Genomic DNA, 15,272 nt, shown 5'->3' on the forward strand with positions numbered 1-15,272 from the left:
TTGGTAGCAAGTATGCTCGTAGGAAATTGATCCATTTTCATATTCTTTGAACACAAGTGATTAGGTTTTTATACTTTATTACCATTTATCATAGAAAATATTTGCACCGGTAAAATGATTTTTTTCACAATTTTAGTACCACGCATGATTCTATTTAAAATCTGAATCGTTGGACAGTAAGATCGTGAAATCATAAGATTTTACGATCTAGATCAAGATCTTGATAATCTTACCCGCATCAGTTAAATATTTATAGAATACCATGTAACCATCATTAGTTAAATTTTTGGTTGTGTAAGACAAAAGATAAACTACCAACATATATTGCTTATGCTTAATAGAAACATCAAATAGCAGAAGCATGTGTACCTTTTGTTCATCCTGTGGCATGAAATTCCCTTGAAACTGATTAATCTGCATATATAAAATTACGTAGATTTACCATTAAAACTTCAGGTACACACACATTAATTAAAACCCTAGGTCAAAATAATAATAATAATGATATAACAACACAAAATAAAATAAAAAATCCACACTAAATTGAGTGTATAGATTAATTTTTTTTTTTTTAATTTTCTAATCTAAAGTGTTAAAACATTGAATTAACCGACAATATTTATACTGACAGGGTTTTAAATTGCAGTCTACAACTCAAAATAAGTTCCAAACTGCAACTTCGATTGTAGTCATATTAAAAATGGCATCAGATAAACTTCGATTGTAGCAAGCTTTCTAGTAAAACCTCACCATAGCAGTAGACAGATTCGTAGGAGAACTTCCAGAATCATCAGATTGGATTCCATTTGACTCCCATGCAGCATGATTCATAGCAAACAGTTCTCGTTCGCTAGATTCTCCACCACCATACATAGATCCAACGCCCAGGGACAACGATGGTACATGAGACTGCATAACACTTGAATCCGGACTGGGCCACGACAACGAAATCGAAAACCCTCCGTTGCTTCCTCTTTGTGGTGGTGGCAAATCACTTGCTGGCTCTTGTTCTCTCAAGATTTTCTCAAGTTCAGCAACCCCGGGACCCCTTTTCAGAATCTTAGGTTGTTTTAGTTTTTGCTGTTTCTTTGAAGCAGCACTCCCCATGGTAACACCATTACTGTTACCTTCACCACAGTCACAAACCCTAGAGTCACCACATTTGCTACAAGCATTCATATTTACTATTAGATTGTTTCTGATAATATTGATATTAATAAATCAAATCTTCATACATATATATACATGTGTATGATTTTGATAAGAATTCAAGAATGGACTGAAAATAATTCCAGAATCGTAGAATATAATCCAAAACAAGTATAAGAAAATACTCACTAAAAATAAAAGATTTTGTAGTATATAGAAGGAAAATGGGTATAATATATAGTATGTAGTATAATATATAGTATATAGTATAATATAGTAGAAAATCACGAGAATATTACGTTGGTGTGTAATGAAGAAGAATATCTAAACTTTATCTATTTTCCTTAATTTTCACATATCCATTCGATGTTTGAAATATAACAAAATGAGAAAGAGTCTTTCAAAGGTAAGGAAATTAAGTGATTCATCCAAATGAGATTTTATTCTGAAACCCTACCTTGACTTGACACCCTGTCTTGACGTGGCATTGAGACTCCACTTTGACACCCTATCTTGACGTGGCATTGAGACTCCACTTTGACACCCTCACACGAGGAGAAGGTTTGGGTGACTTTATGATGTGGTGACTTTGTGACTTTTCCTCTATCTCTCTCTAAATCAAATTTTCTCTCTCAAGATATAATCTATTTTAATCCTTTATTTCTCTTCAATTTTGCCTAAAGTCACGAAGTCACGTCCACAGTAAAGTTACTGAATCCTATCCCCTCACACGAGGGTTGCAATTGCCCCCTTATGTCCTTTTTAAAAAAATTTGAATCTTTGAAAAGTGTATGCCATTATCGGATTTTTCGGAAAAGTATCATAATTTTTTTTGTCAATTTTTTAGTTTGGATGAAAAAATATCAAACTTTTTGAAAAAATATTTTGCAAAACTATGGAATTCCCAAATATTGTTTAAGTTGTTGGTAAAAAACCATAGAATGTGTAAAATTTGTGGATAAAAAACAGTTTTTTTTTTTTTTTTATAAATCTAGAGCTGATGTACTGTTAGTTTGAGAAATCCGATACACTTATATCGGATTTTTCGAAAAATCCAATTACCTATAAGACCTATTAAATATTTTGAAAAATCCTGTACAAACCAAATTTTGAAAAAACCGATGAGATTTAGAAAAAAAAAACATAATTTGTTGACATTTTAAAATATTATACTCAATAAAATATATACATATGTAAAATATGCTACAATATCAATACAAAATAAATTATGCCGACGTCCTAACTTCGTATTCTCAATTGTTAGTTCCATGGTTTTAGGATTGACATTAATTTTTGTTAAACAAATAAAGCAGCAGTTTGTTTAGTTAGGCTGAATTAACTTGCTGATAGGAACAGCTTGAGCAAGAAGCCCTATCTCATGTTAAGACATGTTGTGTTGAAATGGTCCAACAATCAGAGACAACATGTCATATGAGATGTCCTATGAAGAAGCATACCTGAGTTGTAGTTAATCAGTTAAACCTGTTATGATTTAACAATTACAGATTATTGCAGAATATTCAGGGATATGATGCAATCATATATGGAGGTATTCTTAACAGGTCAGAAAGTTCAATCAGAATATATATAGTTTCTAAATATGGAGATATTTTTGGAAGCTAAATAATTGAAGACCTTTTTGTAGTAGAAGTTACTGTAGGTTTGTAACAGCATATTAGTTGTGTTTAGAAGCCCAAATCCAGTTGGGTACAGGTTGTAAATAGAAGGGTTTGTAACCTAGTCCTTTGATGGCTCAAGATGTAGAGTTTAGGATTTGTTAAGGTGAATCTCCCGGATTGTGGGAAGGTTACTATGTTCTTGTCGAAACTGTGAAGCAAGAGAAGTATTGTCCACCTTGAAGCCTATAGGTAAGAGGTGTATTGTTCTTTGAGGAAGCTTTGAAGCAACTCTAAGTTATTGTTCTTAGTCAAGAGTCTTGGCTAGGTTTGGTCATGGAAGTGCGTCTTCTGAAATTGATTGATATTGTTGTTTATCACTGTCTGTGATTAAAGGGATTTGAGGAGGGCCTCAAACCTAGGTGAGTCCTAGGTAGAAGTATTGCATTGGTAGGGATTAAGAGTGTAGGTTGTAATCGGGTGTGGTTGTTGTGTAATCTACAATTTGATACTACAGATAGTGGAATCTTCTCCCCGGCTTAATAGCCTTCAGAGTAGGTGTTGTTGTACACCGAACTGGGTTAACAACTCTTGTATGTTATTTACCTTTCATTATTGTGTATATCTTGCAGATGTGTTCTGTTTAGATCAGATGTCTCAGCACTTCGTACGACATCTGGAATCTGACATACCAAAATTTCAATTGGTATCAGAGTAGGCATCCTGTTCTATTTTTGGGGTGAGATCCTAGGGAAGATACTTTCTGGTTATGGGCAAACTAGATGGTACCTACTGAAAAGGTTTTTGAACTGGGAAAAATCCATATTGTTGTTTGAATGGTTCCTAGAAGTGAAGGATGGACTATTCATGACAATGTCAGAATTGGACCTGTTTGTTATTTTGCAGGCGTGTAGCTTTGGTTATAAGCTGCTGTATGGTTTGATTTATTTTCAAACCTATGTTACCGGTTGCACCTGGAGGGTTGTGCAAATGTGTATGTTGTGCCTGAAGGATGTTGAGGAGGTTGTGTCTGTGTATTCCGTTGCATGGTATCTGATGTAACCCCAGTGGTCCCAAGTAAGGTGTTTTCTTGGAAAAACATTTGGGTTTGACCTCCTCAGCAGGTTTATGCTATGGTGATAGGAGGTGCGCAAGACTATTTTTCAATCAACCGTGTAAAGTTGCCAACAATACTTGAGTTTTATCTCTCAAGTCCACTCAAAAAGGCACTTTAGTGTGTGATTGGTGTATTTTTCAAGAAGCCTGACTTGCATTTGATAGACTATTGAAGAATAATTAGAGCCATTTATTTTGGTTTCTAAAAGGGTCTTCCTAATACTTGACCTAATTAGGAAAGTGATTCTAAGTCTTGCTGGTGTTGGTGTAACTGGAGCTTGGATTTTTGTGAACCTTGAAGGTGACAAAGGGTTGTTGTGCTTGTCTGTAAGCAGGGATGGCTTCAGAACTAAGCTCATTGTTTGTGTTTCATAAGAAGGGAACTAATTTCCTACCGAATGTTGGGACATTTTGTTAGCAAGTGTGTGGATTCCTGCTCCATAACAAATGCTATAGGTGCTGAACAAATGTGTGATGATCACATATGGTTGGAACCTACCCCTGATTGGAAGAGGAGACATCTGGGTTGTGTATCTAAGATGTCTGTCCAGAAAACATGTCTTAGATTGGTTGGTTGAATGATGGTCAATCAAATTGTCTACTTCTTGATTTTGTTTATTTCTTATTCAAGTAAGTAGGAAGTGCAAAGGATGAGATTCAGTGCCCAAGAGAATTTTGTTATCACAACCAGGTTTTTGAATATGAAGGTCAAATTCTTATGTCATTCTCTCTAATATATGGGAGATCCTTCTGATCAAAGGAGACGGATTTATGGAATCTTTTTTGTGGCCATGGAACATATTCTGTTGAGAGAGTTTTGTGTGGGTGTGCACTAACCACATGGTGTGCTGCTATTTAGGAGAAGAATGTCTGATTCTCAAGGAGTTCATAGCAGTTGATGATGAAGAATTCCAAATCTAGATTTTGAGTTTCTTGAGATGTCAGCTATAATGTCTTGGCATCTATTTATTGAGAATTTATTTTTCTCAATATGTACGAATGGTGTTTCTTTCAAACATGATAGAGGTTGTTTACTCAAACTTGATATCACTTGTCAAGTCTATGAGAACATGGAACTCTTGTTTTGATAAATTAGGAGAGACATAAAAGGGGTTGTATGCAATGGAGATGCATCAACCTAAGTTAAGTTAATATTTTGGAAAATTAACTTACAGTCATGGTGTGATTCAGCCAGTGGTCTATTGGTATCATCCAAGATACTTGGGATGAATTTCTTAAGGCTTAAGAATGGGAGAAGCAGACTTGTTTGGACAGTCTGTTCATGGTATGAAGATCAGTAAATACCATGGTTATTATGGTCTACTTGAAGAGGGAATATCCTTTTTTGGTGTAGAAGGATAGCACCTTACAGTCAGACAGGTGGTCTGAAACTTGCTTATAAAGAAATTCTTTGGTGCATGGTGATAGCTACTGATTTTTCTGCATAATTGATCAGCTGCTGAAGTATGTTATGCTCTTGTGTTCTCCCTCAAGATTTTTTGTATGGAGTTGCTATGGGTGTTATCTCTAGAACGATAGTAATTGGTGGACTCCATATAATGAAGATTGATGTCTTATCTGATGTCGGGACATCATCTCAAGGTGTGTGCTTCCTCTGAAAAGGAAGTTGCTTTGAAGATTATGGGGTGAGTATTGCTGTTCACCATGGGGTTCCAAAGCTAGAATGTCTAACCATGACGGAGTTGAAGTCTAGTCTCTGACCAAGTCTGGAATGTTGCGAAGGATCTTTGTCTGCCAAGAATATGAAAAAGATGGATGTGAGAACAAATGTCTTGAGGAAGTTTTCCCCATATGAAAAATACCTTGTCGAGAGTTAGGTGTTAGTCGGATCTGGTGCATGTGACTGATGGTAAAGACCTTATCGAGAGCTGGGTACTTATCTAATGTGTGGATACAAATAAGACTTCTAAATTCGTCAAAAAGTGTATGAGAGCTTATTTCTCTCATCTGGTGTTCAGGTATTTGTGACAACCTAAATAAGCTGCAGAAGGTGTGATCTTTTGAGATCTTCTTCATATAAGGACTATAAAGCTGAACGAGTTCTTTAAATGGTAAATCAAGAACCAATCGGTTGGGTTATGTGTAGAAAAGCAGATGTCCTGAATGATGTTGTAACATCATTCGTCGATTATCCTTGAAGGAGGTCTAGGATTATGTTTAAGGATCAATATGGTTGTCAGAAGAAGGAATTTTGATTGTGTGGATCAGAATATGCAGATTCTGATCTTGTCTTCAGTAGTATGCTTGGCTGTTATGTTGAAGACTTCACTAGTACCAGCAATTGCTAGTAAATGTAAGGACAGCGAAATGTTGACATATAATGTGATCTGATAAGGAGGTTTTCCTTTTTGGTGTCTCCCTATTCTGCCCTTGGAATAGGCTGATTTAGTTTAGATTTCAATCTGAGAATGTGTTGAAATATGCTTCTTGTATGTGGATGGGTTCAACCAAAAACGCTTGATATGGTTGTGTCATACCCCAATTTTTGACCTTAAGATCCCGCATCTCAGGCTCTGCTTAAATCACATCAAAATCATTTACGAGATTCTTTGGTACCTATTTCTTTTCTAGCTCACCTTCAAGGGAATCATCAGACACCTCTTTTCTCGTATTTTTATTTATTTATAGTCTTTATATTTTCACTAACCATTAATCAATATTCAAAAAAATGTCTTTTTTTTTTTTATTTTGTTTCTTTACCAGACAAGGGTTTGAATCAAGGAGCTCAGGTGATTGTTCTTTAATTAGGGTTGTGAGATGTTCAAGACAAATGCTAATTCTCAAAGGTTTGTATCTCAGGGTTGTGACCTATAATCTACGGTCACATTGTTCTCGAGTTTCCGATAGAATGGTGAATGCAAAATGTGCCATTTATTACTTGTGAATTGAAGTTGGATTTTTGCTTCCAATGTTCTTTTGATAAGGACATGATTATTCAAAGATTTCAAATCTTTTCAAGAAACCATTTCAAGTCTCAAATTCAAGATTCAAGTTCAAAGTTTATTCAAGAATTACAAATCCCTCGAGGACCATTTCTAAGGAAGATATTCTCATTCAAGAATTCAATTCAAAAATTCAAGTTATAAAGAAATTTATGAAAGTCCATTCAAGTTCATAACTCATTCCAAATTACAAGGTGTCCCAATCCTAGAAATTACATCATTATCATTACAATGGATACGAGTCTTGTACATTCATGTTACAAAGTTGTAATTTGGTGAATCACTTCACAAGTTCTCCGTGGACATGGCTCTTCGTTCTTCGAGTTGCAATCAAAGGTCTTGGTGTATGTTTATCTTCAAAGATTCCATCTTTATGCTAATCAACATGATTCCTCATTACACGAAAATATGATGAAATTAAAGTTAGCATTCAAAGATTCAATCAACCAATATCACAATGGTTAATTCAAGCAAAGCAACAACAAATTTGTAAAAGGAATTTAAAGATTGAAAGGATCATAATATTTCATGGTTTACAAGCTTTAACAATCGTCATTTTTTCCAACAAAATTACAATATCACTGTTAGTTTCAAAGATGCTCAATCAAGGCCCATTTAGCATGAAATTAACGTCACAATGGTACAAGAAAAATCTGAAAAAAGGGCTACAGCAAACAATTTTCGGAATGGGCTTCATAACAAAAATAACTCTGCATCTGAAATTACTTCTCAGCCCAAGATTCAGAGCAAAAACCCAAGAACTCTGACTCTATATAAGCATTCAATCCACTGACACAAGGAAACTTTTTGGTCAGAACCTTTTCAGACTTACTCAGAGAAAATCATAAAAAAAATTAGGGGTGATCAAAACCAAACCAACCCAATAGAAAACCGCAAACCAAACCAAACCAAACCGAAACCGCAAAAAACCGCATTTGGTTCGGATTAGTTTGGGTCATCTTTTAACAAAACCGCATGGTTCGGTTTGGTTTGCGGTTTGTATTTTATAAACCGAACCAAACCGAATCAAACCGCATTATGTTACAACCTAACTTTTACTTAACTCACATCCAACCCAAACTTAAATCTATAATACTTTAATCTTATGATTACAAACAATTTTCTCATCCTTACACATGATTTTAGTCTCGATCTTCTCAAATCTCTAATAGCATTATCGCGTCTTCTTTGCCACATACATTTTCCCTCTTTTTCTATAATCTCTACTCTCTTATATTCTTTCTTTTTCACCTTCTCATTTTTAGGCAAATGTTCCATATTTCAGTTTCGTTTTTATCACACATCTTCTTCTCTAATCTCTCAACTCTTTTGTTTTTTCTTTTTCACCTTCAGTAATCTCTCGTATCTTCTATTTTTTTGTTTTATTCTAATAATTTTTATATTAGTTTATACTATTATTTTAGGTTTATTATTCCACTTTTGTCTAATTTAATTTTTACATATTAAATAGAAAGTTATTGTCAAAATATGACGGGTTTTGTTGTTATTTAATAGTGTATGAATGTCTAAATACAAAGTTTCGTTATCATCTATATGTATATGAATGGTTCAATAAAATATTTCTAAAAAACCGAACCAACCGCACCGAACCAAACCGCATTAGGTTGGTTTGGTTTGGTTCGGATTTTTTTTAAAAGCCAACCGAACCAAACCAAACCGCATGATTTTTTCTCTTGCGGTTCGGATGATTTTTTTCGTCAAAACCGCCCAAACCGCACCGCGATCACCCCTAAAAAAAATCACCTGAGCTCAAAAATCCTCGCCGGAACTTCAAACTCCCTCGCCGGAAAACACTGAACCACCGCGCCGGAGCTCTTAACCTCCGCCGTTCTTTCAGTTCTTGACACTAAAAGGTTGCCTTCCATCTTCTGAACCCGAATTCCTCTTTACTTTCGTGACTCTTGCACTGATTGTGCTACATTTTGAGTTTAGAACTTTCAAATTTCTTTTGTAGATCTTGTTTCTTCCGGTTATTTTCTGAAATTTTTGAGTTGATATTTCAAATAAGGAGAATAAAACGAATATAATGATGTAAAAGGATTTCGACTCCGTATTTTTTTACCTCCGGCCACCGCGACGGAGGAGCTCCGATCGCTGTGAGCTTCGGTGAGCCGCCGTGAGTTCATCAACATCACCGCCTTTGTTCCTCTATTTCCACCGTGTTTGATTTGTTTTTTTCAAAGCTTTTACTACTTGTTTTAGTCTTTAATATAAGAAAGAAAACTGTGCTGGATTATACAACTTAACCCTAGCTTTATTAAGTGACAAATATCACTTATGGGGGAAAATTAGGTCCAAAGTAATCATTTGTCAGGCAATTAGATGGTATTAGTTACATAATTGGGACCTTTTGTGCCATTCCTTCGCTGTCTCCATTATTTTATATTATTCAAGCCATGAACCGGTTGCATATGGACGAGAAAAAGTAGAAAAGTTTTCTCTGCAAAACAGCAACAGCAATCATGGTCTTCCCAATGAATACACTGTTTGCAGGTATCATTCTTTCTTTCCTTCTCTTTCTTTCTTTTCTCTTCTCTTTCTTCACTTTTCCCATCTACCTGGTCTGTCCGGATCAAACCTAACACAAAAAAACCAATAACAGGTATCAATCTTTCTTTCCTCTTCTCTTTCTTTCTTTCCTCTTTTCTTTCTTCACTTTTCACTTTTCCCATTTACTGGTTTTGTAGATTTTCATGGCTAGACCGTTTGAGCCTGTGAAGAACATTAATGATACGAAGGAGCTTTGGAAACTTGCTGTTCGTATCCATCACAAATGGACAGTTGTTAATAAGAACAAGGAACATTTTGAGTTGGTTGTCGTTGACAAAGATGTAAGCATCTCTATCCGTCTCATTTGCTGTATACTGTTTATCGTTTGTTTTTATGTTCCTGCATTTTTTGAGTTGGGTTTATATCATTAACTCTCTTTGTATTGGTCCTTTTTTTTAACCTCCATTTTATATGAATCACTGCTTTTTGTTCATTTTATATCATGTTTCTGTTTTTTTTTTGTTTCTGCAAACCCGGTTTGACATCTTCTAAGCTGCAAACACAAATATTGATATCCAACATTCTTGTGGTTTATCTTTGTAACTTTCTTCAACTAATATCTTTGTTCATATGTGTTTCCACTTTTCGTTAATTGTTGCTCTTTAAATGTTTGCTTTTTCGTCTATCATGCAGGGTTGTGACATCCACGTCAAAGTTCCACATCCTTTTAAACAAGCCTATGATTCACTATTAACCGTTGACAACACTTATACAATCTCAAACTTTCAAGTCTCTCTTAATGATTTAATTTTCAAGCCTTCAGATCACAAGTTTATGTTGACATTTACTGGTGGTACATCTGTTACAGACAAGAATAAACATGATATTCCTGCAAAGCCACTTATATTCACTTCTTTTACTGATATCATGACTGGGAATTGGAAAAAGGATGTTCTAATAGGTATGAACAGATAAACTTCATTTACTTGATGTACTAAACATATTTCTTATTATATTGTATTTTGTGATTTTTTTAACAGATGTCATTGGAATGGTGACAGAAATTGGTTACACCCAACTTCAACAAGGGGGCAAGAAACAGCAGATCAATCTATTGTTGAAAGATTTGTCGTATGCAAACCGGTTATTCAACTTGCTGCTAATCCTTTCTTATATGTCATACTAACCTTTGAATATTCTTTTATTTTGTTTAGGAACAACATTTTGAATTGCACTTTGTGGGAAGGATATGCAGTGCAGTTCCATGATTTCAGTAAGAATCGAAAGGATACCACTCCAATCATAATTGTTTTGCAATATGCAAAAGTCAAGGAAGAAGGTCTCATTTTATTATACATGTACAACATATTTATCATACTGTTTATTTATATATTTACAATAATCTAACTAACTTTATTCTTCGATTTCAACATTAGGAAAGTATCCATTGTCTGTTTCCAACACTTTCAACGTTACAAAGTTGCATGTCAATGATGACTTACCTTAGATAAAAGATTTTATTGGAAGGTTACTTTTTATCTCCCATTTCTCATGTATGATTAACATCAAAACTCCTGTATGATTGATTTGTTTTTATCTTTTTTTTAGCCTACCAAAATACACTGAATCGGAATCTTCAAGCCAAGCTTTGAGTTTGCAGTCCCAAACTATGTCACAATACTCAAATTCTTCTCAGCACAGTCTTTATGATAAGCTTATGTATAAGGCAACTGTACATCCTTTGGCTGATATTGTAAAACTCAAGGAGGTTTTGACTTCTTTTTATCTCATTATTATTCCTTTTACTGGGCCAAAGTTGTTTCATTATCTATCGTTACATTTTCAGCTGGCTCAATGTGTTACCGTGGCAACGATCACCAAACTGAAAGCTGCTCAAGGTGGATGGTATTACCAAGCATGTCATGAGTGTCCTAGGGTTGCCAAAGGAATGCTACCACCTTATGAATGTCCGCTTGGCCACAAAACAGAAACTGCAATTTACAGGTAACATGATACCTATTCTATGAATTTTTCATTTACATACATAACTGTATACTCACCACCTCAATGTACAACAGGTATAAAATTTTAATTGAGGTTTTTAATGCTGGAACTAAAGCTACCTTTGTAATATGGGACCGTGAAGCTTTTCAACTTTTGAAGGTCACTGCTGCTCAGATGCGCACTAACTTGATTGAGGTTTTATCATACCATTCTACCTTGAGCTTTTACATCGTTGACTTCTATCATCTGTGAAACTCTTTACTCACATATTTATTTGTTATCAAAGGCTGGCATTACGGACCCTCTTGAGTTCCCTGCGGCACTTGATACTTTAGTTGGAATGACCATGGTTTTCAAAGTCAAATGGCAACCTGACTGGGACAATGGATCTGTTATGTCTATACTTGAGGATGACATTGTTAAAAGGGATATACTGCGTTCCTTTGGCCAGGAATTGGTACGTGTATTTTGCTGCTTTATAATGTACATATATAAACATTGTAAATGTATAAACCACTCCTAATTTATGTGTTTTTTTATTAGCCTAATTCCCAGAGTATAACCACTCCTAATCTAACCCAGGTATGTTGGATGACGCCTTTTTAAATTTGACATTTCTCATTTATGTTTAATTTGTTTGAAAAAATCACTCTTTTTTCTTTTGTATTCTTTAAGAACAATGAGAGTGTTGCTGAAGCTTCTCAATTGGACGATTGGGACATCATTCCGGTAATACCCATTCCAAAGATGTTCTGTCCGCATAATATTTAATACAATCCGTTCTTTAATAAGTATACATTTGTATTATTCCACTGACTTATGCTATATGCCAATTGTGTGGAATCTTCTTCTTATCAGGAAACCGATATTACGTCTAATACATTGTCGGAACCGCTTACACAAACATCAGCTGCCAAACGGATTGCTCCACATGAATCACAAGACATTACTCCTTTGTCCCAGACGTCTGAAGGACAACAGTCTTCAACAAAATTGAAAAAACATATCAAACTGGAGAATTAGATTGCTTTCCATGAAGATTTTGTGAAAACCTTCTTTCGTAATATGATTAAGTAACCTGTTCTGAGGTTTTCATTTCCCACAAAACACATAACTACTTTTCAGTCTAGACAATGGTTGTGAAATATTATACTTCTTGCTTATTGTTGTAGAACTATTTCCTAATCTTTATTACCACTTCCCTCTAACCATACTCTATCTCATTCTGCACTTTATAATGTCCATCTAATTTCAGAAAGAAATTATAAGTTTTTACAAAATCCTGGTTCTCATCTATGTTTTCATATTGTTGTAAACAAGTATTGTACTTCTTGCTTCTTTCTTAAATTGCTCTTTATAATGTCCATATAATTACATCAAGGTTTGAAGGATAGAAAAACACTTAGAAAGGGGGGGATTGAATAAGTGTGACTTTAAATCTTGGACGATAAAAATAAATTGCACAATTATTTTTATCCTGGTTCGCTGTTAACGAAGCTACTCCAGTCCACCCCCGCAGAGATGATTTACCTCAACTGAGGATTTAATCCACTAATCGCACGGATTACAATGGTTCTCCACTTAGTCCGCAACTAAGTCTTCCAGAGTCTTCTGATCACAACTTGATCACTCCAGGAACAACTGCTTAGTTCACTCCTAAGACTTTCTCTAGAGTCTACTGATCAACCTGATCACTCTAGTTACAAACTGCTCAGCCAACTGCCAAGACTTCCTAGAGTATACTGATCACACGATCACTCTAGTTCCTTACAACTTAATGTAATCAATTCTAAGAGTTTACAAATGCTTCTTAAAAGCTATAATCACAACTGTGATATTTCTCTTACAGTTTAAGCTTAATCTCACTAAGATATTACAACAGCAATGTAGTGAGTTGATGAAGATTCTGAGCTTTGAATGAACAGCGTTTCAGCAAGTTAATTTTCGTTCAGAGTTGTTAAGAATTTTGTAACCTTGCTTCTCATCAGAACTTCATATTTATAGGCGTTGAGAAGATGACCGTTGAGTGCATTTAATGCTTTGCGTGTTCCGTACAGCATTGCATTTAATGTTATACGCTTTTGTCAACTACCTCGAGCCTTGTTCACGCTGTGTCTACTGACGTTGCCTTTAGTAGCTTTAACGTTCCTTTTGTCAGTCAGCGTAGTCTGCCACGTATACTTCCTTCTGATCTGATGTTTGTGAATACGACGTTTGAATATCATCAGAGTCAAACAGCTTGGTGCAAAGCATCTTCTGATCTTCTGACCTTGAAGTGCTTCTGAGCGTGATACCATCTTCTGATCTTCAGTGCTTCTGATCTCATGTTCTTCTGATGCTTCCATAGACCCATGTCTGATTCTGCTTCGACCATCTTCTGATGTCTTGCCAGACCATGTTCTGATGTTGCATGCTGAACCATTTGAGACACCACTTCTGAGCGCTGAATTATGCGTACTCTTTATATATTTCCTGAAAGGAAATTGCATTGGATTAGAGTACCATATTATCTTAAGCAAAATTCATATTATTGTTATCATCAAAACTAAGATAATTGATAAGAACAAATCTTGTTCTAACAATCTCCCCCTTTTTGATGATGACAAAAACATATATAAATGATATGAATTTGCGATCAGAAAGAGTAGACGGCAAAAGACAAATTACACAGCTATAGCATAAGCATATGAATATGTCTCCCCCTGAGATTAACAATCTCCCCCTGAGATAAATAATCTCCCCCTGAAATAAATACTCGAAGAACTTTTGATAAAAGACTTCCCTGATTATTTCGGTAGAGACGATCATATTAGCTTCTGCCTTCAGAGAATTCATAGCTTCTGACTTCTGCTTCCATTGGACAGCTTCAGAACTTGAATTTCTTTAGATCCTTAGAACACTCACAGCTTCTGATTCCTGCTTCCATCGTGGACAGCTTCAGAACTTGAATTTCTTTGATCTTCAGAACATTCACAGCTTCTGACTTCTGCTTCCATTCAGGACAGCTTCAGAACTTGAGTTTCTTTGATCTTCAGAACATTCACAGCTTCTGATTTCTGCTTCCATTCAGGACAGCTTCAGAACTTGAGTTTTCTGGACCTTTTAGAACATTCACATCTTCTGATTTCTGCTTCCCTCGGATAGCTTCAGAACTTTGAATGTCTACCAATCATCACTTCATGCTAGATTTGTATCAGAACATTGTTGAATGTACCAGAGCATCATCAGAGCATCTCTACATCCTGAAATGTTACAGAACAAAAACTAAACGACAAAAGTCAGCATGAGCGAGTTAGAACATAAAATGTATGTTTGAACACATTATATGAATCAGAGCCATATAGGCTGAAATAATGTATCAGAGCAAATAATGTATCAGAGCCATAACATTATATGTATCAGAGCAAATAGAATTTTGTCAGAACAGGATAGACAATGATATTCAAATTCTATTATCAGTGCTTCTGATTCATTCTTCTTTCTTGCTTCTGATCTCTGAAGCTTGACAGCACTCAGCTTGCTTCTGTTTCCAAGAGCTTATTCCTTTTACAGAATAATGCTTCTTATGGTTTTGCTTCTAGTGTTTGCTTCTGAAGATTCACTTCACTTCTCTGTACCTGCAAAACACTTAAACCATATAGAACTTGCAGTTCTTGTTAGTGAATGTGTGGGAGCCTTTACCCAGCAACTGATAGATTTAATCAAATCATTTATCATTTATCTTCTCCCCCTTTTTGTCATAACATCAAAAAGAATATTTAAAAAGATTCAGATGTATAAAACGACAAATAGAATCACTGGAATGTAAATCAAAGAAACTTTTTTTCATTGATAATCAAAAAGGATTACAAGAAGATGTTTAGCAAGCAGATGCAGCAAGGAATATAAAACTACTAAGACCAAATCCTAGGAC

General features: G+C 35.2%; 1 protein-coding gene across 1 annotated transcript; it reads left to right on the plus strand.

Moving 5' to 3' along the window:
• Positions 1-9,558: 9,558 nt before the first annotated feature.
• LOC131637002 (uncharacterized) lies at positions 9,559-12,382 on the plus strand. The gene is made up of 11 exons (XM_058907571.1): positions 9,559-9,696; positions 10,049-10,316; positions 10,396-10,486; positions 10,570-10,713; positions 10,964-11,108; positions 11,202-11,359; positions 11,434-11,554; positions 11,646-11,816; positions 11,903-11,941; positions 12,035-12,088; positions 12,218-12,382. Exons 1-11 carry the CDS (start codon positions 9,559-9,561, stop codon positions 12,380-12,382), a joined length of 1,494 nt encoding a protein of 497 aa, XP_058763554.1.
• The last annotated feature ends 2,890 nt before the right edge of the window (positions 12,383-15,272 follow it).

This window comes from Vicia villosa, unplaced genomic scaffold, assembly GCF_029867415.1.
Source record: "Vicia villosa cultivar HV-30 ecotype Madison, WI unplaced genomic scaffold, Vvil1.0 ctg.001884F_1_1, whole genome shotgun sequence".
NCBI lineage: Eukaryota > Viridiplantae > Streptophyta > Magnoliopsida > Fabales > Fabaceae > Vicia > Vicia villosa.